This window comes from Saccopteryx bilineata, chromosome 2, assembly GCF_036850765.1.
Source record: "Saccopteryx bilineata isolate mSacBil1 chromosome 2, mSacBil1_pri_phased_curated, whole genome shotgun sequence".
Taxonomy (NCBI): Eukaryota; Metazoa; Chordata; class Mammalia; order Chiroptera; family Emballonuridae; genus Saccopteryx; species Saccopteryx bilineata.
In genome coordinates, this window is record NC_089491.1 from 46878884 (window position 1) to 46902862 (window position 23979).

The window sequence follows — 23979 nt, forward strand, 5'->3', positions numbered from 1 at the left end:
TAGTGGTGTGCATGGTGGTTTGCTTTGTCACGATGGAAGGCGTGGAGATAGTGATCGCAGACTGTTGGAAGTCATTACCAACCAAAGGCAGGGAACGCAGGCCTAAAAAAGGTGCTGTAAAGAAGAAGTATTTTAAATTTTATTGCAAAGAAAATAACATTACAGATTTTGGAAAGAACCTTCTCAGAAACTCGGTTTTCAGAGGTAGCCTGATTTTTGCGTATTCCCGGGCAGTCTTTCTCTTTACATAGGCATATTTTATTTTTGTAATTGTAATTTTAGCCTTCCAGAGATGACGTAGTTGGCTTTTCCTCCCACGAGTTCTACCTATTGTATGATATTATCTAATTTCTGATGCGCTCCCTCTTGACTAAGACTGTGAAGAGGGTGAAAGGTGTACATTTGCTGGGATGTGTTTCAGTGGAGGCGTGTTCTCTCTCCGTTGTGAGAACAATAGATGATGACTTCACAGTAGTGTTCTGTGATTCATCCTACAGAGTTTGTCTTAAAAACCTTCTGTGGCATAAGAGTGCTTTTTCCTTTATGGCCGCCAAAAGCTGTGTTTTTCCATCGTGGGACAAGTCAGTACGATTTCATGTGAACAGCGCTTTCTGAACCCCATAACAAGGGCTTCTGCATAATGGAAATGTGCTATTTAGGCACTGAAACAGCTGTCATGCTTTTGTCAAGGATGCATCTTTACCAAAATGACAAATTAAAACCCAAATGCTCTGCTTGGCAACAGTTGGGTCAAAACATTTAAGTCATTAATTAGAAGGAACTGAAGGGGGTGGGGTGGAATTTACACAAATACGCAGTGTTGCAGACTCAACTACATCTTGGAAATGCAACTGAATTCTTAAAAAAAAAAAAATGAGAGCAGCCCCTCAAGTGGGGCCTGCCAAGCTTGTCATTTGCAAATAAATCAAGAGACCGTCATTGCAGGAAGGAGAACCATGAATAGAGTTGCTTTGTCATTCTTTGATGGGCCCCATACTCAAGCCTGCTATTAAAAATGAATGCATTCAAGAGACTGCATTAAGAACATAAACAATTAAGGGCACTTGAGTTGCTCTGCTGTGAGCGGCCAGGAGGAGTAAGAGAGCCAGCGCTTTCTCCGGAGATGCGGACCCCTGCAATCTGTCTCGGAGGAGCCAGAGAATGGGAGCAATTAGTGCTGCTATCTCAGCCCCGGCAGCCTTCAGCAGGTCCCCCTCCTTTCTTTTAACTCCTCGTTTCCAGAGAAGCTGGAGCGCACGATGAGCAGAGAAAGGATCGAGCCTGAGCCCAGTTGGAAAGGACTCAGAGTTAGAATGCTGTAGGAGCTGCCAAGTGAGGGGGAGCTGGAACACAAAAGTTATTATCTGCCAGTAATTGGTGACTTATGTTCTGATTAATTGAGGCACTAAAGGGTTTCTGTCATCTGGTACTCTTTGTTTTGTTTTAATCATGGAGTTTAAGAAGGGCTGAGATGATGTTGCCACGGGCGGAGTAATTTATATGTATATATATTGTGTGAGGTCGTTTCCCACAGTCAGCAAACGTGTTCCGACACCCCTGGTCTGTGTTTCTGCCTTGGCCTTGTTCTGTGAAAATGTGTGGAGAAGGTGGCCATGGCACTGTGGCAAGGCTCTGGAGGGAGACAGGCCAGACCTCCCCGCCTACTTGTTTCTGGCCCTACTTACAGGGCACCTGCTCAGGTTGAAGGTTAAAGAGGGGGTGTAAGAGGACCTGCCTGCTGGTGCTAAGCAGTAGACTCTACCTCTATGGTGGTTATGGGATGACGCTACCTCTCAGGCTGTGGTTCTTGGTCCAATAACTGCAGATCACCTGGGAACTTGATGAAAATGCAGGTGCTGAGGCCCCAGACTTCCTGTCGCAGAACCTCTGGGAATGGGACATCACCACCATGTGTCAGCAAGTCTTTAGGTGACTCCAGAGCACTCTTATATTTAGGATCACTCACAATGGCATTACAACCTTGATTTAATGATACCCCGAGTTCTTTTCATTTGGATTTCTCCAAAATAAGATTAGTCATTTTATTGACTTAATTATACATTAAACAGAAAGCTACTCTGATGCATTAGAATTTAAGGTAAATGAGGCGCTATGGTGAGAGATAGTAAGTCTGGTGAGTGTTAGATGTTCTGAAGGGAGGTCTCTAGGCCACGCCCACCCCCACCCCCACAGGGGAGCAGTGTGTTAGAAGAGTATTTGCAGTGTTTTGCATACGTTATTTGGGGCATGTGTTTTTTATTCAGGCATCTTGAATTTTCTCTAGGTATGTCAGATATCATCTTCACAAACCAACATGTAGTTGTAGATATGTTTTTGTAGATTTTGCCCTACTGATGGGCCAGTTGATATCAGGGCACATACACTAACTCTGCCTGAGGAGAGGACTAAAGTGAAGTTTGGCTGTGACTTGCTTATCTAAGGTTCACAGTTATAACTGAGATCCTTTGTAAAATGCCTACTCTGCTTTGCAAAGCATTTATGCCAGGGCAGCAAGGGTAAAGTGCCCCGTCATTGCCAGAATGGCGCTGCTTCTCGTACCCGTGTTGGCTGAGAGATGACATGGCCTGGGCCTTGTGCTATTGCAGTACTGTTCAGGCTGTGTTGCTTTGCAAAACAAGGCTAAAGTTACCACCTTTACTTCTGATCGAATGCCCCAGTTTCCCACTTCCTCAAGGAATGACTGGGCAAAGAGTGTGGCTTCTAATCTTGCTTTATGATCCTGGGCAAATCATTTCCTTTAGGCCTCGGTTTCGCTGTGTGATTGGAGAATTGTAAGAGGGCCGAGCTCCCAGATGGTTTCAGGGTTTGCCAGCAGTGTTGTGACTTAGTGCCACTGTCAGTCACAGGTGTGGTAGGCCTGGCCACCCATTTATCCCCTTTTACAGTTTAATAATACGTTTAGACAGTAAATCAAGGGTGGTACTCACAAGGTCACTGGAATAAAAAAAAAAATTACTAGTAACCCTACCCCCCAGCATAATCACCGGTTTTATTTTGGGTATAACAGTACTTGGCCACATGCATATGTTGTTAAAAAACACAGGCCCACTAACCATCATATCTTTGTTCTCCTGCTTCATCTAGTAAATGTGTTGGCCATTTAAGCATCATTATCATAAGTATGACTTGAATGGTTCCTTGCCTTGCCTTTGGGCTGATGCAGTGTATTTAACTGTTCTCCCAGTGTTAGACAACTGATTTCTCAGGGGGATAAATGTTAAGTTTTTCAGAAACTCTTCAGATAGTTGTGATGTGTTGAACCGCTGTTACCTATTTTTATTTTTGTTTTTTCCCCCACTCTCTCTTTTGCTTTGAAACTATTGCCGCAGTGAACAGCTTCATGCATGGAATGCTTTTCATTTGAACTATTTTCCTTAGGATAAATTCTTAGCTGTGGGAAGCCTTACCAAAGAGTTTGAATAATTTCATGCTCTTACAACACACTGCCAGTTGCTTTCCAAGACGACTACCAATGCGCTCGTCATCAGTAATGTTTCGATTATTTCAGTTTCCCAGAGGATGCATCGTTGTTGAATTTTATTAATTACTTTAAGTAAACTAACTGGTACAGAATGATCCACCTTACAACCAAATTTGCATTTTGTATTGTTCTGTATTTAATCTCTTTTCACAAACTCAGGAACTTCTAGTCAGAAGGGATTTAGATGTCATCTATTTATTTTATTTTCTTTATGTTTATTTTATTGATTTTAGTAGAGGAAGAGAGAGAGCAAGAGAGACAGGAACATTGATCTGTTCCTATATGTGTCCTGACTGGGGACCGAACCAGCAACCTCTGTGCTTCGGAACGATGCTCTAACCAACTGAGCTGTTTGGCCAGGGCTATTTATTTTCTTTTATGTGTTTTATTTTCATATTATTTTCTTTGGTTCATTGAAACCAAAAAATCAGTTTGTCAGCCCTCAGCATACATATGCAACATTTTTTATGATCTATCAATTTGAAATTTAATGGTGATGGAGTTTCCCCTCCTTAAGCTAACTTTGGTCAAAGTGCCATTAGATTGCTTTGAGACCATGGGCAATTATGCTTAAGCAGTCCTCACCCTGATTTGAACTTTAAACAATGTTCATTATACATTACTCTGTTGTGGAGAAGTGAGCAGACACTGGGGAGCGGCCTCTTCAGTCTTGTAATTAGACTAGATGTAAGGAGTAGAAAAAGGTGGAGAGTCGAGCTTTTAGGAATCATAAAATCCTAAAACTTAAGTTCAGATACCCAGAACATGTCTTCAGTTTAAGTGCCCTGCAAAATACACCAGGGTTTGGTTCAAAAGCTGGCCTTTGAGGTATTTGACCGTATTTAATGTAGTTAAAATATGTGAATGTTGCCTGATCTGTGGTGGCAAAGTGGGTAGAGCGACCACCTGAAACGCGGAATTCATGCTCGAAACCCCCGGACTTGCCCGGTCGGGGCACATATGAGAAGCAATCAGGGAACAGCTAGAGTGAGGCAACTATGATCTCACTCCGTCTTTCTCCTCCTTCCTCTCTCTCTAAAATTGGTAAACAATCTTAAAAAATATATATGTGAGTCTTATACCTTCTGTTAAAAAGAAACAACAGGTCCAAAATGGAGTTGCTTGTGCTAAGCTCCATATTGGCAAACCAAGACTTAATACCTAATTGAATTGCAGTTTTTAGCCTTTCGCAAGAATGTAACCTTTAACCATTTAACCTGGTCAGCAGCAGTAGTGAGGTAATCCAACTGACCCCTTCCATTCCCCTTAGGTGGTCAACCTTACCTAAAACAGTTTTTCACGAATAATTTCTTTTTCCACCCCCTTTCTGCCTTTAAACATCTTTCCTTTTAGACAGCTCTTTGTAGTGCCTTTCTATTTGCTAGATTGGATGCTGTCTGATTTGTGACTCATTGAATAAAGCCAATTAGCTCTTTAGATTTATTCAGTTGAATTTTGTTTTTTAATATAAGATATGATGTGTTACTGTAACCACAGCCTTATTCTAACTCTGTTTAATAATAGTTTACCTGGTTGCCTCAAGGTGCATCGGAATTCAGTTTTAGTCAGTGAACCATTCCTTAAAAGCATGTTGACCGTTGGCAGTGTTGGTAGCAGAGGGTGCAGTGAGGAGCTGTATCAAAGTGTTTGGTAGGAGTCTTGTTCTCATGCTTCTCGTCTTGTGTGGAGACGACTTGTATGCTGGAAATTGTTAAGAATCTGCATGGAGGGCTTGGCCTGGTTGCTCAGTGGATAGAGTGTCATCCTGGAGTGCCGAGGTCACTGGTTTGATTTTTGGTCAGGGCACATATGAGAAGTAATCAGTGAGTACACAACTAAGTGGAACAGCAAGGTGATGGCTCTCTCTCTCTCTCTCTCTCTCTCTCTCTCTCTCTCTCTCATATAAGATGTGATTTTAAACCTTTTGACTTAGTGTACTTTGGCTGTGGAGGATCTTGAAGGGTGAAGAGGAGAGCAGCTTGTTTTCTGGTGTTATGAGGGGAAAGGCAGCGTCCAAGCGGATATGAGGTGGGCCTTGAAGGATTGGGTTAAGACAATAGCTCTTTAAAATAGTCCAGTTGTAGTTTATATATTAGTTTACTTGATTCTGATGAAACACTGAAGTAAGTAGACTGGTAATAAGAAACCTGGGCCAAGCGTTTGAAGTGACTTAAGGGTACCTAGTATTGGTTTGCAGATATACAAACCCAAGTTTTTGGATTATGAGGACCAACTCTTATTTTCATAAACAAATCAGTGAGGGGATTTGGCATTGTCAAGGAGAAGAAAAGATGGTTCTGAACAGATAATTTGGACACCTGCTTCCTGTTACCTCAGTGGTTGGAGGCTATTCATGATAGTAAGGCTTGATAGTGGGGCCTTTACCAGCTGGTTATGTTTCTGGACACAGTAGTTCCATGCAAATCTGGTTTGGGCATAGCTCTTGAACTCTGACTTAATGTTGTTGCCTTCCATGATGCCAGAAATACAGGCATAGGCAAAGTTTATTAATAAGCATTTATGACTGTTAGCAGTTTCTGAATACATCTTCAGCTTTCATCAGGAAAATGATTTCCAGGTGGGAAATACAGTTAGCCTGCAGTTTTTTTTCATAGGATTTTATTTGGAAGAGGTATAAGGTAGTCTGAAAAGCTTACAGAACTTTCATAATACTTGCTTAAGCAGGGTCAAATATCCAGTTTAACCTGCTTGCAAACTCTGTGGTCAGGGATAGAATAGAAGCAGGGGTGGAAAATCCTACTTGTTAATTTGTGTTCAGTTAAAGGTCTTGCATTGAAGCAAGAGATAATACTTAAGAAGTACTGTCGGTTTTTATGCTGCTTTTTAGATTTTTTTAAGGGCTGGGAAAAATACTTATGAAACCCTCCTGCGGTGGTTTTAGAACTCACTGCCAGGGAAACAGGTGTCATTCTCACTCTGCCCGGAGGTAAGGACTGTTCTACAGAGAAGCCAGCGCAGCTCAGAGAATTTCTGAGTAAACCAAAGGTGACACTTGAATTTAGGCTTCCTTGCTTTTGAAATCAAGCTCTCCTGTGAGAGGATAGTTTAAGATTAGGATTTACAGACCTAGTAGGGGCGGGGTGCCGCTGAGAGAAAGGTCCTCCTCTGTGTTCTCATTTCCATTTCTCCTCCAGACCGGTTCCTTAGAATTCCCAGGACATGTGGGATGGCTTTTGATGTTTCTTCATCAGTTTGCGCTTTGATCTTTAACCTTCTTCCTCCTGTTTCTGTCTTACCTACTCTAACCCAGTTTATATCATTTATGCTTTAATTGGTACTTCTTTTGTTTTGTTTTTAACAACTAACATTGTTAAAGTTCATTTTATTCAGACCAGGTCTTTAGTGTCCCCTGACAATTAAAATTAGTTCTACATTAAAGCTACTCTGTGTAATAACACATATTATTATTAATTAAAGAGATCATCTTTTCATAAACCAAAAGAAACTTCATCAAGGTCAAGAAAGTACAACCATAACAGCAAATGGTAGAAAGGCAGTATATATGCTGGGGCCCCTTGGTATAAAAGTATCTCTCCACTCTGGGCATGTGCGTGCTTCAAATGATGCTTCCCAGAATCACCAGTGGTAGACCTAGAGTTATTTTAATTTTCTTTTACATTTATACATATACATCTGTATGTGTTTAAAGTGAGCATTGATCATTTTTAAGATTGGGAAACCTTAATTGAGAATTTTGGAAAAAGGGAAAGTGCAGGACACTGTATGGTAGGGAGGGAGGGGCGGGGAGGAGGTGGGGCAAGGACCTAAGGGTCCATGAAGGGTATCCCTACTCCTTTACACATACCCAGGTACATAGTGCACAACCCTGTTGAAAGAGAAAGGGAAGCCTTCTGGTGCTTTCGAGGAGAGCTGTGACCTTGAGTTAGCTTGAACAGTGGCTGTTTGGATGAATTGGGTGGAGCTGCCCAGTTCTGCTTCTGCACCTGATACAGCTGCACCCTTTCTCCATGTATCTGTTTGCGCTGCTGGGGAAAGCAAGGTTATGGGCTTGCTCTCTACAGCTGTCATTTCCTCTTCTGAAACTACATTTCTTTCAAGGCTTGGGCTAGAATCCTCTCTTATTGGTGGTCAGGGAAAACTGAGTTGGGTTGGCCCAAATCCAATCCCATCAACCCAAAGGCCTGCTGCTCAGTTAACTGGAATCTTCTTAGAGGACAAAAGACAGCTCTTTTTTTATATTCTTGATTATATGGTTTCTGAGGTTTCTACTTTATCTTATTTATTCCATTCTCTGTTTCTCAAGGGCATGGCTTTGTGCTTCATAATTTTCTTCTGCATGTGATGTGATCCTTTTCATTACCTAATTCACTAACAGATGCGGCATTAAAAATGATGACATAAGGTCTACACTGGGGCTCTTTTTAGATGATTTTTTTTCTATTATAAGGCGGAACTGGTTCTTCAGAATTAGGAAGGTGGAGCTGCTTTGCCTTGCTGAAGAGTGTTGGAGGATAAGACAGGCAGGTGGATGCTACCCTTTGCTAGAAGCAGAGCACCATTTGTTACCTCCCTTGCCAGTCTATCCCTTGTAGCAGAAGGAGCATGTGGACTTGGAGCTGAGCAGAGACTTTTCTACTTTCTTGAGAACAGCCCGAGCTGCAGACACTCAGTACAGACACATTTTGTTATATTCAGCTTAGGTCTTCATGTGATGCTGAATTGTGGTGAAACTTGATAGATAGAGCATCTCAACTGCCCCTCTGAACTTGAATTCTGTTTCAACCTTGTTTTCTTGGCTTATTTGAAAATTTGAGACTTAGTGAAAGCTACTTATATTAAAATACTATTTCAGTTGTGCAAAAAAGAATTGGAACAAGTGGACAGAAGAGGTCAGTGGCCTTCTTTCTTCTGCTCTTACTCTAGAACTTATCTGGAAAAGTAGGCTGCTTTAGTGGTGCTTCTGTTCTCCCGGTTTCTGACACCAATTCGAATGAACTTGCTCTAACTACATATAAATGTGTCATGGTACGCCATGATTGAATAAGTATACGAAGGGATTTGCCATCACCAGGTTAAATGACTATATAGCCTTAAACCATGTAGATTTTCCAGTTCAATTAAACTGCTCATTATCTCGTATTTAAGTGACCAATAAAGCATGCAGTTATGTCTTCTTTTGTAAGTGGGATTAATATCTACTGTTTATCTCAAGATAAATATTGGTAAGGTAGCCTGGGAAAGCAGTTTTATGCCCTCAAGAGTGAGGTAGTGAAGGGCTAAAGTGTTAGGTATGAAGCTTTATCTTTCTTAACTGATTATGAAGTGTACTAAACATTTATATGGCTTTGTCTTTATAGACTGAAATCGCCAAGAGATTGAATACGATTTGTGCACAAGTCATCCCATTTCTGTCTCAGGAAGTAAGTAAAACTGTTCAGCTGTTAAAGTGCAATTATGTTGCTTCTCTGTTTGCAAATTAGCTGCTAGCTTTAAGATGTTAATTTTATCACAAGGAACAAGTGTGAAGAACATCTGTTACAGCTGTGGTGTGTAAACCCCCTGCTATTCCATCTGACAGATCTGAGGGCACACTGTAGAAGTGGTAGCAATAGTTCAACCTCAAATTAACATTTTTCTTGGAAAACTGCAAGATGATTATCAAACATTTTAAAGCTTTTCTTTGAGGAGGAGTGTAAGCTTAATAGCTACTGATGAGTTCAAGTGGTTTTTTATTTAAATTTTTCAAAAATTCATTTATAAAATTAAATTTAATGGGGTGACATTGATCAATAAGAGTACATAGGTTTCAGGCAAACATTTCTATGGCATTTAAACTGTTGATTGTGTTGTGTGCCCATCACTCAAACTTAAATCATTTTCCATCACTATATCCAAGTGTTCTTTATCTAAAGAGCTTTTCTTATACTGAAGTTTTAAAATGCTGTCTGTGGAGGGGAGTGGATGCTAATCCTCTTAAGAATGAAATGAGTGTTCATGTTTCTTTAGCTTACGGGGTAATATACATATATAAGCCATTTTATTAAGTTACAAAGCCACAGACATTTAACTGGAATATTTTGAGAGGGAGAAGCTCTTTATATGAGTTATCTATGAGATTGACTCAAAACCGGTACATTTTAGTTTGGCCTCAAAGTTTACCTTACTTTTGGACACACGTTTATACATGCTAAACACTTTTCAGTGTGTACAGGATGCATATATCTTGACAGTAAAAAGCTGATTGGACTGGAGCTATAATACAGGGTGTCTGTTCTAGTTGGCATCTACTGCTCCATGCCGCATAATGCCGTCTCTGCTATTGTAGCATGACATTTACTTGATGTTACAGTTTAGATTTGTTGGCCTTTTGAATCATGTTGTTTGTTAGACTTTCGTAATCCTGGCCTCTACTGTAGTCATCTCATGCCTCCCAGAGCATAGGTGTGTCTTTGTTTTTATTTGTGATTAAAGTTAGGAGGTGGGCAGAGGTATGTCTAGCCTGCAAACTGAGAGTTGGGAGCCCCGGGGGTTTTCTTCCCCTTGTGGAGGGTGAAATATCTAAAAGTTAAAGAAGAAGAGGAATTCCCAGAGTTTACAAAAACTATTTGTGGGTTGAGGTTTGTTGATCAGAGAAGTGATAGAAGATTTAATGTTTACATTTTAAGCTGTAAACTTCACCTGCTCAAACTTATCAGAACCCCTTCTGCAAACCAGGGTGATCTGCCAGATCCTAAAATAGTTATTTTCTGAAGCCTCAGGTCACTGCTTTTCTGATGTTCTTTTTGACTCGACCATTCCAAGCCCAATTTTTCTATTGAAGTTAAGCAGTCACTGGTGTTGGTTAGAAATAAGCAAAGCACCATTCTGTTTTCCTTCTACATGTCTTCTGTCAAGTAATGTGTGCTCAAGAAACCGCATAGAGGTTCATATTATGCTCTAGTCTGCATTGCAAGTGGTATTTGTCTTTTTGTTGTTATCATTGGAAGGTACAGTAAAGTTCTTGGATGTGTTGCTAACACTTTCTTCTCCTTGTTTTCAAAGCATCAACAACAGGTGGCGCAGGCTGTTGAACGTGCCAAACAGGTGACCATGGCAGAGTTGAATGCCATCATCGGGGTACGTGGCCTACCAGGTCTACCTCCTACAGTGTGTATAACCAGCTTTCATTTCTTATTAATTTGATGGCTAGTCTATATATCAGTATATAAAGTATTGTGTAGCTTAATGTTGACCTCTTTGATAAGGAGGGGACAGGGATGGGGATGGGGCTTCAGGTATGCTGAGGTGTTTGGGGGAAGGGAGATTAGCATAAGGGAGTTGATAAAAGAAACAGTTTTAGGAGGAGAAGAAAACTCTATTTTTTAATGCGAAAAGAAATATTGTTTCTCTTGTGACACTTAGATCACCTTTGCTGCAATAGTCAGGTTAAAAAAAAAGCTTTGAGTTCGAGTTTTAAACTTTTTTGCTTATTCGATCCTGTAACATTAGATCACCAAGTACATCTCATAATGACCATTTCATTTAGTTATCTTTGCTTTTGCCCTTTGCTTTCTTAGGCTATTGGAACCTATATAACTGCTTGGTCTTCTCTTTCTTGTGCCTCTTTTATGAAGTTTTAAGTGGCACGTCAATAAAGGAACACTCTTGCTGTTGAAGAAGTGATAATTGTCTGCCCTGGTGCCCTCTAGCCTTTCACCAGGGTGCTGCTCGCCTACATTGAGCTCAGTTAGTGCTCCTTGCTGGCGACGGGTTGTCAATCACAAGTCATTTGCTCTGCATTAATGAGCAGGTGAACCCTGCTGTCCATCCCCTGCTTGAGTTCATCTCCCCCCTCTTCAGGATCCAGGATGGTTCTCAGGTTTTCTGCCCTTCCAGATAGAGTGAAAGAAGTAGCTGAAACAAGGGACCATCCTTTCTGATTTTATTCATATGTGAGTGCCTTGAGCAGCTTCAAATCACTCATTTATCAATTTATGTTAATTGCTTGTGAGAAGATGCCCTGCTGGTCTTTATAGTTCCCTCAGACACTTTGTAATGATAATTAGACATGCTGCTGTACGGATTAAGAGTGCCATAGTCCAATGACGGCCACAGACAATGGAACCAGTTAATCCATCAGGGTTTAAAATTACATCCCAACTGGAGGTGGAGAAAAAACATAAGAGCCAAGGAGGATTAAAGAATGAGCCTCAGCTTGAAAACTCTCCTTTCATCAGTTTCTCAATTGCAGATCTGCAGTCGGGTAGCCTGTGGTAAGCTATTGGCAGTCAATTAGGTGAAATAAACTGGGAGGGTGACCTTCATTTCCTTTTAATAGCTTTTTCCTCCCTGAAATGGGGAGCTTCAGTGGATTTTCAGCTTAAATTTTATTCAAGCTGCTTTATTACACTTGACAGCTTAGCACTGCATAAACAATTCTCCCCTTCTCCTCCCAGGTCCACGCTCTGCATTTCTTCCCCTTTAGTATCACGTTTTTGACTGTTACTTAGTGGGCTCTCTAATCACATTCAACAAAAAACACAATTACATCTGCATTTGTCTGCTGCCTTCTGTACCCTTTTCTTGTGTAATGAATTGCTTTATTTTAGAGATCAAATCAAATATTCACTGGTACTTTTGTATGTACCATGTTTGATTAGCAAAGACTAATAGCAAATTGTACTTGTAGCTTGAGCACAGAATTTTTTAAACCTAATGAATGAGGATGGAAGAGCCCAGTTTTGATTAAAGGAAAACATATGCAAAGCAGCTCTCAAGTACCCAGTTAAAGTTGGGGGAACATGTTTGTCTTCTGATAGGCTCTAAATTTTTACATACCTTTCTTGATGGTAAAACTTGTATTTTTAAATTCAAAGGCACTGCCAGTCCACTACATGAGAAAGGAGGAAATTGTATTAACCAGATGTTTATAGGTAATACTCATTTTGAGTGGAATCAGAAAATAAAAAATAGCTGGTCATTTTAGAAGGGCAGATGAATCGCTAATTTTATGAATGGCTTTAGTCCAGGAAACATGCTGTTGAGATTAGAAAGGCAGATTAGCTCTGCTAGCTAGCAACAATAACCCAAATCAGTGAATTGGGCTCCACACAAGACTTGACGCCAATTGCATGTCTTTGGAATACTGGCATGTGCAGTTTTATACTTGCAATTTTTGAATCAGTATATTAATTTATGTCAGCAGGCTCTTTTAAAGTTTGTAGTGATCAATAACTATCCCAAGCCATAAGTTTCATGCTCTGGCATATGCTTGATTTTTGCTTGAAAGGAATTGAGTGCGTCCTGGAAAATCGAAGTAGCATAAAATTGGGTTGACAATTCAGTGGACCTTTGAACCCCTTCATTGAACATGCAGTGTGTCAACCTGTCTCCCTAGAGGGGAGGAGGCTCCGGGAGTCTGTCTGTTCCTACAAGCAGCAGCTGTGCGTGGAGTAAATGCAGCCTGGTTTGATAGCAGCTGTCAGTATTGTTCAGGGACCGACTTAGGGTAAAGAACAATGGGAGAGGCCATGCTCTTCGTCTGCATCGACTTTCAGGCTAAGAAAAGAAATAGTAATTTAAGGGTTTAGACATCTATTACAAGTGTGAAAGATCATGAAAGAGTACCCTTTAAAATGCAAATGAGCCGAAACATTCTCATTCCCTTGAAGGTACAATCAAGGAGCTCACTGCTTGCTTGACAGGGCTAGAGATATTTCTCTTTAGCAAACCTGGAGAAAGTTAAATATTCTCAAGGACACCAAGCTTCTAGGCAAACTCAGTTTGTGTCCTGGGACTGGAGATGCTTTTCAAAGAGGAAGAGAGAGGGTATATTTTTTCTACCCCTGTAGAGTGAATTAATGGTGCTCATTTCTCACTGGCATAGAAAACTTGTTTTTCTATCTGATGGAAAAACTGAATTTTAAATCTTTTCCACCCCAGCATCTGCCTTCAACTTTAAATTACTACCGGTAGGTAAGAAAAAAAGTTTCTTAGATAGTTGATATATGGGGAAATTATTGAAATATTTTTGTTAGACATTTTTGATAGCTTTCACTGATAGCAAAATTGATAACTGGCAGAATAATAACTGCAGTTCTACTTTTTGAATATTTTTTTTCATAAGCTCTTTTACTATTAAACATGTTATGTTCTTATAACAATAGAAAGTGTATTTAATAATTTAGAGATCTTAATAGGCACAGGGTTTGTTTTGACATACAACTCCTTAGAAAGAAGTTCATTGTACAAAGGGAACTTAATCATTTGAGACCGTGATTTTTTTCTTTCTTTTCTTTTATTATTATTATTATTATTATTGATTGATTGATTTTAGAGAGAAAGAGACATAGATCTGTGCTTGTATGTATGTGCCCTAACCAGGAATCGAACCAGCAACCTGTGCTGCTTAGGGACAAATCTCTAACTAAACAAGCTATCTAGCCAGGGTTTTCTTGTTTTGTTTTGTTTTGTTTTTCTTTTTAAATATGATAGTCTCCACATTTTAAGCAGCATCTCTCAAAGATTTTTTTAAATTTGGAATTCTGTTAAAAATGCGTAAAACAAAATAGGTTAGTAAAAAGGATGTAACACTATTCGTGGGACAGTTAATGGCTACCCGAACACACTCTTCAAGATCACTCCCCACTGTATTGGGGAGTTTGAAACTAAGAGCTTTCTCCTACCTGCTCTGATACTAAAGAATTAATTTTAGTTGCAATTGGGATTCCAAATAACTAGTGTTATCTTTTAATCTGGTGAATATGACATGATTAGTAGATATCATATAGATAGAAATCTGCACACACAGGTTTATGGGTCTTCTGTTGTTTTTTTTCCTTGAGGTGTAATTTATATGTGGTGAAATGCACAGATTTCACACATACAGTTTGACTGCTTTGGTGCATGCACCGGTAACCACACTCCTTGGGGTGCGGTTTCCATCACCCCAGGAAGTCCCCTTGTCTTCCTTCTCAGCCTGTATTCCTCCACCCCCTCAAGAAACATGGTTGGCTTTTGATTAAAAAGTAATGGAGCATGGTTTTCTTTTTTTTTAATTGATTTTTTTTTTTTCTTGGAGGGAGAAGAAGGAAGGGGGAGAAAGAGAGAGAAATATTGGCTTGTCCACTTATTCATGCCATCTTTGGTTGTTTTTGTACATGCCCTGACCGGGGATTGAACCCACAACCTTGGCATGTTGAGATGACTAACCAACTGTGAGCTACCCAGCTGGAGCCTGTGGTTTTCTTTTTTAAAGACACCAGTTACTTGATTATATATCTTTTTTTTTTAAGCCAAGTGTCTGCTGCCCAACGTTATGGTGCTTTGTGTTCATTTTTCTAGGAATATTTGTATCATGCATGCAACCTGGGACAAGGCATAGGCCTAGGATCAGATGGACTTCAATAGGACTCTCTCTAGCTTTGTGATCTCATGCGGTCAGTTCATCTCAATCAATGTCCTATCTGTAGATGGATATGGATAGTACCATCATCTAGTGTGTCTGGCTTTGGTGGGGATAGGGCCCTGGTTGGCAGCCTTCACCCAGCCCGTGGCCCTGACTCCCTGAACTGCAGTTTGTCAGCCTGGTTTCTGTGTCTGTAGCAGATCTATGGATCCAGTTAGCCCAACCCCCTGCGAGGCGTGGCTGTTTGGAACAGCAGGTCTCCTCCTTCTTTGTCTTGTTTAGTGGTTACATGGATGCCAGTGTTTGAGATTAGACCAGGCCAGATGCTCCGCTTCTGCCATTATGTTGTCATGCATGAATGACTTTTAATAAGGACAGAGGAGTGCAAAGCACTGCCATTTAACTTTTGATGAACAAACTTAAAGTTCAAAACCAAAGGGATAAAATTAAATTTTAGGAACAGATGGAGAGAGAATTGAGAAGCAAAAATGGGAGGACAAGGCGTCATTGGCTTCCTCATTCAACGAAAAGAGGGGAGAAACAAGGCCTCTGTGGGCACTGGGAGGCGGCAGGGTCATTGTGATAGAATTGAAAGGAGAGCTGTCCAGATGACCAGTGGGGGTTGTCCTTCCCAAGCCATGAAATGCCAACCTTCTGATAGCTGCCTCTGTGCCAGCTGTGGATATAAGAAAACTTAGCAGTTTCTTATGGCAGTTGTTGAACTTTAGGAACTCAAATTTGAGGTTAATGTAGGTAACTTTGTCATTTTTCTCATTTATTCAGACATAATGTGACATTTTTCATGAATTTAACTTCTGTCAAAGCCTATGGGGCTCAGGTTTGGAGCTCCATTTATTGGTCAGATTTGTATATTCCTACTTCAGAGGTAAACTTGTAATACTCTTCACTCTAAAACAACATAATATAAAATAAGTGTAGGATATTTTGTGATCTCTGACTGTTTGTGTAGGGGGTGGCTGTGAGTACAAACTCCTGATAAGTCTGTAGCAGGAGCCTTTCTGTCTTTAAGAGATTGAGTTGTGGACCTAAAGGGCTCCCATTGTTGCATGAGATGATTGGTTTAAGGATTAGCAAAATGTTGGATTATTTTTCTCCTCTGGCTGTAGCTGTCAGCTGTCTATAGGATTGTAGTGTGTGAAGTTTAAGAGGATGAGGTTAGCCTCTTATTCTTAGGAGTATGCAGTTAATCCCTGGAAAACCCATTGGTAACCCAGCTGTAAATTTCTTTATAAAACAAATTCGCCCTAGGAGAAGAACACATAGCCTGCTACCAAGAAGAGAAAACGAAATGGCTACAACACACATGGATCTTTGAGCTCTACGAACTTGTATTACTACCCTCCACTTAAATTCCAGTGGTCCAGCCCTTTTATTAATTTTCCAAAGGGAATGAGCAGTATTGCAAAGAAGTCTTTTATGCACCTTACTTCTCCTTTGGTTAAAGTTAGGTTTTTACTGAGAATACAGCTAAGTATCTCCAACAAATTCAGGGTGTTTGGCTTTAATGCCTAGGTTTTTCTGAGTATTTGGAGTGATTTTTAGTTATTAGAAAACTTGTTGAAACATTGTTTACTTTTTAATATCCCACATATTTTTTTTTATGATTTGTAGTTGATTCCTTGGGAAAAAACATACTATTTTATCTCTTTCAGTGTAGAAAGAGCACCCCATTTTATATCTGTGTTTTTAAAAATTACTTATAATTTACATGCTATAAAACCCATCCTTTTAAAGCAGCACCATTACCTAATTCTAGGACATTTGCAGCACTACAGAAAGAAATCCTATATCCCTGTTAGCAGTCACTCCTCTTGTCCTGCCTCCACTCAGCCTCTACAGCCATAAGTCTTCCTGTCTCTGGGTTTGTCTATTCTGAACATTTCATGTAAATGCAGTTGTATAGTGTGTGCCCTTTTGTGTCTGGCTTCTTTCACATGGCATAATGTTTTCAGAGTTGACTCATTTTGTAGCATGTACTGCAGTCCTTCTAATAGATGAAGTACTATTCCATTGCATCAGTATACCATATTTTTTGATCCAACTCATAAGTTGATGAGCATTTAGGTTATTTCTACCTTTTGATTATTATGAATAATGCTGCTGCAAGCATTTGTGTGCGTGTGTTTGTGTGGACATGTTTTCTCTTGGGTCTGTACCCAGGAGTGGAGTTTCTGGGGCATATGATAACTCTGGGTTTTAACTTTTTGAGCAATGGCCAGACTGTTTTCCAAAGTATTGGATGAGAATTCCAATTTTTCTACATCTTCTTCAACACCTGTCCATCTTTTTTATTCTTGTCTCCCTTGTGGTTGTGAAGTGCTGAATCTCATTTGTGGTGTTGATTTGCACGTCACTGGTGGCTAATGATGTTGAGCATTTTTTTTCATTAAAACCTTCAGTGGTTTTAGAACTGAATCTGCCTAAATAAACAAGACATTTTAAAACTTACTGTAATTTAGGCCTGAAGTCCCAGGATTCTTCTGGTCACGGTCCCCTCTGTAATGGTCACTGAGAGCATTTTGGACGAGGACGTCAGTGATGGTGCAGGCTGAGTTGGCCTGTGTGGATTAACTGAAATGCAGAAAGAGTATGAGTTCAAATCCTTTTCAGAATTTGAGGCTTTGGTCCTGGTGTCTGTCTGTATATAGGTCATCATTTTTTCCTCACTGTGCCTGCTGTTCTTTGTGTGCTGCTGCACTGAGGCGGGCCTTTCAGTGGATTGGTTTTTCTGTTTGTTTTTTGTTTGTTTTTTAATTGTCTTCAAATGTCTTGAGACTTCTTGGCCCCAGAAAGCAGTTTCTTCCTGTTTGTCACCCTTGCCCCTCTTCATGCAAGAGGCCATTCAGATAATGGGAGGTTTTCAGATAACGTCTGTAGTGGTGTCCTTGGTTTTCTGTTGTCACGCAGCTCTTCCCCATTTTCCCGCTTGTTTACTGTAGCATACCAATTTTCTTTTGCTGTACTTTCCAAGATAAGAACTGAGTATTTTAAAGAGCAGGGAAATAGCAGAAATCAAGTCAGAGTGATTTGGAGAGAACTGTCAACAAATGCTACTTTTCACATTCCCCCCACCTCCACTTTAAAAGTGTTTAAATACCAAGTGCTGTAAATGCTACTTACTGTCACGCTTTTGAGACATGCTGTTTTGGGCATGGTTTTAGTTTTGGATGGGTTCATTTTGTGATCTGTGTGACGTAGTTTTTTCTGAGGTTATAAACAGGATTAAATTCAAGTTGATTCAGAGGTTGGTGAGAAGGAACTTAGCATCTAATGAGGGTGAGGTGGGCATTGGCCTTCGCTTGCATTCTGAGTGTCTTTCCAGTTGTATAGACAGCTCTGAGGTGATGAAGCACTGTGCCCCAACTGGATAAGAAACAAAATGTTGGAACACTGCACTGTGACCTTAAAATTCTGAATGTAAACAGCAAAGTCTGTTTCATTATGGTAAGGTAATTGACCCAGGCTGCACTAGGTAAAAGGTGAATTAAAATTCTAAATGCGTGGCCATTGTTTGACATGGATGAGGTTACTGTATTTCTTGTGGGTTTTCGGTATCATTAACTCAGGGTTTGGTGTGTGTTTGACTTGTTCCCTCTCAGCCTGTTCAGATTGTTTGGGTAAGAGCTACTGCATTCATCGCCTTACCCCCACCCCCAGGCCTTTCCATAATCACCTTTGAGCACCAGTACACACATATTTAAAACTTTTTTAAAACAGGAAGTTTTCTTTTGTTTTGTTTTGAAATTGTTAGTGGCATCAGCTCTAAGAAATAGACGTTCTGTTTTTGGATTTGTGACCCCAGTACTCAGTAATAAAGGGGAAGGGAACAACTGAGTGCTTCTGTCAAGGGACAGGGCTGTCAAGAATCCGAATTCTAACATAATGGGACAGAATTCCAGCTTAGAACGGGACAGAGTACTAGTTTAGATCTAGACCAAAATTTCTTAATCTCAGCTCTGTTAACATTTTGGGTTTGATAATTCTCTGTGGTGGGGGGCTGCCCTGTGCATTGTAGGATGTTTAACCATATTCTCAGCTTCTTCCCATTAAAATGCCAGTAGCATTCTCTCCCTTCTCCTGCAGTTGTGACAACCACAGTGCTCTAGATGGTGCCAATGTCCTGGGACATGGGGTAAGGGGAGGTGTAGAATTGCTCTGAGAACCCACTGGTCTAGCTTGATAGCTTGAGCAGCCAACTGTATTGCTAAAAACCACTATTGCTCTTTTCTAAAACCACTATGCCTTTTCCGATAGCTTTATTAACTGTTTTGCTTGTGTGTTCTGTGCAGTATAAATCTATAAACATTAATTTAAGATAAAAGTTTACTAAACTAATATATGGATAGATGGTTGAATTTTCCCACTCTTTGCTGTCATGGTGAGAAACATTTACAGTTTCCCGATGATATGTTCAGGTTTGTGTCTGCAGAGGACTGATGCATGTCAATTCCCTTAATTGGCAGAGGATATCTTTCTGAAAGAAGCCAGAGCTCTCTCTGTTTGCACTTTACAGTATTCTTCTTTGTAAGTGTCCCTGGAAGAGAGCTAGAGCAATGATATCCTCCTTTTACAGATAAATGTAGGGACAGGGTATTGGAAAGTGGGGACTGGGGAGTTGGCACGCTGGAGTCACAAACCTAGGAACAAATTCGCAGTTGTTCCTGCTAAGTCTGCATGGTGCAGGTAGGTTTATATCCAGGTAAATGTCCAGTGGTAAGTGTGCTGTATTGCATGCCTTTGAGCTTCACATTACCTGGGAAAGGAGAGAAACATGAGGTCCTTTGTGAACGTGATTAGGCCGCTGCGGTCCTGGGAGAAATGCTGTTCTTGGGAACAGAAGCTGTGCAATCATCATTTTGGCTCTGAGCCCCAAGGCAAGCCACTCTGTCATCTGTGAGAGGGGAGCCAGGAGGCCCACCCTCCCTGCCTCAGGTGTGTTCTGAGCTGAGGCCAGATAATATCGGGGCCACAGAAATATCGGGGAACTTTGCATGGCAGGATAAAGAAGTAAATGTGAGACAGTGATAGTCATTTCCTGCGTGTACAGTATCTTCAATAGCTGTTACATCCTGTAGCTACCTCATACGCCTTCCATTTTGATGAGATTTTGCTTCTAAAAAAAAAAAGCAGACATTTTCAAGATGGCCAAGTAAAGGACAGAGGAACCTAGTTGCCTCGAATGATGAACGGACAGTGAACTCTTTCTTCAAGGGGAAAGCTTAGAGCAGAGGTGGGGGAGAGGCGGAGTTGCCCTTGGCCAGTTAGTTAGGCTCTTGGATATCTCCATTGAGTTATTAGTCTAAATGTTGACTTTAACCACGTGGATCTACTTCCCAGCTGTGGCAAAGCCGCTTTATTATAGAAGCTAACCTTCCTTTCCAATGACATACCAGAGAATACTTTCTAGTTCATTTTTCTACTTCCCCCTTGTGTATCCAAATACTGCCTTTTCTCTGACAGTCAAGCCTCTGAAGTCATCTTATGGTGACTTGAATCTGGATATTTTGGTGAGCGGGGACGTGCGGGGGGGCGGGTTGGCTGGTGTCCTCCACCCTGTCGTTAACTGCCTTCCCCTCTGCATCGCCTCTCTCATCTTCTTTTAATCAGTGCTGCGCTTAATTACCCCGCTGCTCTTGCTTGTGTACGCGTCACTGCGTTTCCCTCCCAGCAGCCGGACAGAGCTCTTACTCTCCACGTAATGATAGTAATTGCCAGTCGGGCAGACCTGGTCCTCATCCTTCTCCCAGCACATTTCTTATGGCAGGTGTCTAGTTCCTAATTAAGTGCTAATGAGCATGCCTAGTGGACCGTGGTGCTGCTGCCAGCCTCTTCAGTTTTATGTCTTGCTATCGCCACGCTCTTAAAAGGTGACAGAGCAAGAATTAGTGTCTTTGGGATGACAGGAAGGTGATTTTATGTGTAAAGAAATTGTTATTATGATCTCAGTTGGCGAATGAGTAGTTTATAAATACTTTCCAAGAATCCTGTGACTGCAGTCCTTTCAGACGTCACCCCCTTTTCCAGTTTCTCTGTAATTAGGACTGTGCTCTCTTTGGAAGGAATGGAAGTTTAAAGAGAACCTTGTCTCCTAAAGACTTTTTTTTTTTTTCAAAATGACAGTAATTGACGATTTACTGTAAAATGATTGTACAGTTTGATTTCAGCTTTTAAGGTACTGTTTCCTCTTGCTCTTGAAGGTAGGAGGCATGTTCAGGATTCTATTATAGAACAGTGGTGGAAGTTACTGAGGGCCTGGTGTGAAGGTTTAATGTATTCAGTATACGATGGGGTAATAGATAAAACGGGTAATTGAGTCCCAGGGAAGTGAGCACAATTCAGAATCTTAGGAATTTCCTAACATTACACCTTAGAAATTGAGCTTTAATTGTTTTTACTGTCTCATCAAAAATGGGTTTGATGTTGGACAGCTGAAATTTGGCCATATTTATGGTATAAGGGCCATTTCTTAGATACTGTTTCATTCCTACAACATGCTCTTAATTATAATATGAGAGCAATGACACTTTCTCCTGTGAAGAAATTTATAATCTCTGGAATGCGTTCAGCAATGGAAGTAACAGCATTTGGGAATGGGGACTTGGGTCACTGTACTTGGAGTCCCACAGGACTGGTGAGAGTGTTTTTCTGTCGAGGTAGTTGGCCTTTCTGGGTCATGGAAGGACTGGACTGGGTCTGGGGCATGGAGCTCAGAGAAAGTGAGGGATAGACAAAGGTTTATCCCTTTAACTAAGGTTTCTTTCAACTGTCCCATGCACGGTTCTCTGAGGCCTCTTCTATCTGCCGTGGCACAGTGACTGGTTCAGTGGGAAGGGTTATTCCTATAATGACTCCATTTCCCTCCCACCTGCTGGGAGAATCTCTTCAATTTTCTCAGTGCTTTTGAGCCTTGGTTCCATCTGTGAAATGTGGAGGTCATTACCTACTCACAGTGAGGGCTGACTGAAATAAGGACACACAGTGCTTGGGGGTGGGGTGTGCATAAGAGAAGCTAGTTCTTCTTCCTTTCTGAGTTCTGTTTATTAAAGATAATATTTTGGTTTTGTTTCATCTTACCATTGTGATAAGTTAATTACAGGAATGTCGGGGTGAAGTGGAATCACTTAACAACTGATGACTACTCAGTTACTGTATTGTAGGATGCATGTCTGTGTTTCCCCAATTTTAACCTCTCTGAAATAGGGTGAAGTCTTAAATCTGTGGCATCTTAGACTTAATGACACACTGGATTTTATTCCTTGAAGCATTTAGAGGTGGAACTAAAGTTGCTCACTAACTTAGGCTTGCTGATGATAATACACAGCTACATTCCCAGGGGGTGAATTATGCCAGAAAGCGACAGTGTAGATCTAAGGATTATACTTTGGGAAGATTGTGTCTTATCAGGTAAAAGCTTTTGATGAACTGAAAGTGCTAATCACCTTTTTCCTCTCTTTCCCCCCATATCCCTCTTTGTTCCCTTCATGTGTGTGTCACCCTCCTGTTCTGTTTTCCTCCACCTTCTCATGTCATGTCTGCTTTTCCCTGGATGCTGCCACCGTCACCACCACCACAACCACCTCCTCCTCCTCCTCCTCTTCCTCCTCCTCCTCCTCCTCCCTCACCACCAACAGCAGCAGCAGTTGCAAGCTCAGCATCTTTCTCATGGCCACGGACCCCCAGTGCCCCTAACGCCTCACCCGTCGGGCCTTCAGCCTCCTGGAATCCCGCCCCTGGGCGGCAGTGCCAGCCTTCTGGCGCTGTCAAGTGCTCTGAGTGGGCAGTCTCACTTGGCAATAAAAGATGACAAGAAGCACCATGATGCAGAGCACCACAGAGGTGAGAGGCCGGGCAAGCCAGATTAGGACTTTGTCCTCACACTCAGACAGTGCTGCAGAGTTGTGTGCACCGCTAAAGAGAGCCCCCACCTATTCAGAGAGCAAACAATGAGCTAAGAGGAACTGTCGCAAAGCTTTGGCCACTGACATACAGTTCACCCTGGAAGTTCTCAGGGTTTAATGCGGGCATCTGTAGATTTCTCCATCTCTTTAGATTGCAGGCATCTTGACATCTTGGCAACTGCCTAGTTAATGCCAGTGGCCTGTACAATATTATGGAAAACTGTTAACTGCTTAATTGGGTAATTTTCAAAGAAAGTAATGTTGTTAAATGGGGCGAAATAAGAAGTTAAATTTGAAAGTGAATGTGTTCAAATGAGAGGCTTGATAATTGCATCTGTTACTACTTAGTTTCATAGGCTTTAATTCTAGTATGCGTTAAATATTGGGCAAAATTGCACTTGACTAATTTTTTGAAGAAAAGTAATTTATTCTGTCAAGAAATAAAAAAATAGACTTTGTGTATGGTTAAACTGTAAATCTTATGTTTACAAAATACTGTAATTTTCAGGAAATCACTGTATTAGGAATGTGCAATGACTTATATAAATAAAAGCCATTTTTAAAACTGTTTGGGGCTTGTGTTCTAATTATTCCCCCCTTTTTTTTATTTCTGTTCTTGCCTCTGTGTCTGAACGGGCATGTCTGTGCGTTTCTTGGTAACCTCGGGAGCAGACAGAGAACCGGGCACAGTAAGTACTCTATCGCCTGCTGCACATGAACACACCCCCTTCCTGCAATGCATCCCAGGCCGCCTTTCTTTAAACACACGCACAGCTGAGCATATTCTTCCCTGCCTTTCTCAGTGACTAGGGTGTTTATTGTTTAAAAAAATATCACTATCTCCCCCACCCCCTTCTTTTTTTTAAACAAAACTTTTATGAGATAAGAGCAACGTGATTTGGGGACAGAGCTATTTGCTGTGATTTGTAGGTGCCCAAACCCATTTGAAAAATGTTTCCACTGCATTTTAAGTCTAGGTTGCCTGTAGTTTGTAAGAGGATTCATTTTTGTTTTAAATCAGTATTATAGGCAAGAGGTCACAATCCATATGTGAAATTGGTTAAGAATGTGTTATTTCTACCCAAACCATTTATTCTCCTCTGCAAATACATCTTGGTTGCTAGGTTTCCATATGTGGTTTTCTTTTCATAATTGTCCTTGGAGTCTGAACCTGAACCTAAATTTATTTT

The 23979-nt window shown here is 40.9% G+C and overlaps 1 protein-coding gene across 4 annotated transcripts in view; it reads left to right on the plus strand.

Moving 5' to 3' along the window:
* Positions 1–23979, plus strand: part of TLE1 (TLE family member 1, transcriptional corepressor) — a 90668-nt gene that overhangs the window by 21194 nt on the left and 45495 nt on the right. For 2 of the 4 annotated variants that reach the window (XM_066257024.1, XM_066257025.1), the window contains exons 5-8: positions 8842–8904; positions 10526–10630; positions 22523–22727; positions 23462–23478. In XM_066257024.1, the coding sequence (XP_066113121.1) occupies positions 8842–8904; positions 10526–10630; positions 22523–22727; positions 23462–23478 (390 nt within the window). The remainder of the gene's footprint in view (positions 1–8841; positions 8905–10525; positions 10631–22522; positions 22728–23461; positions 23479–23979) is intronic. The other 2 variants (XM_066257026.1, XM_066257029.1) reach the window with 1 other exon arrangement.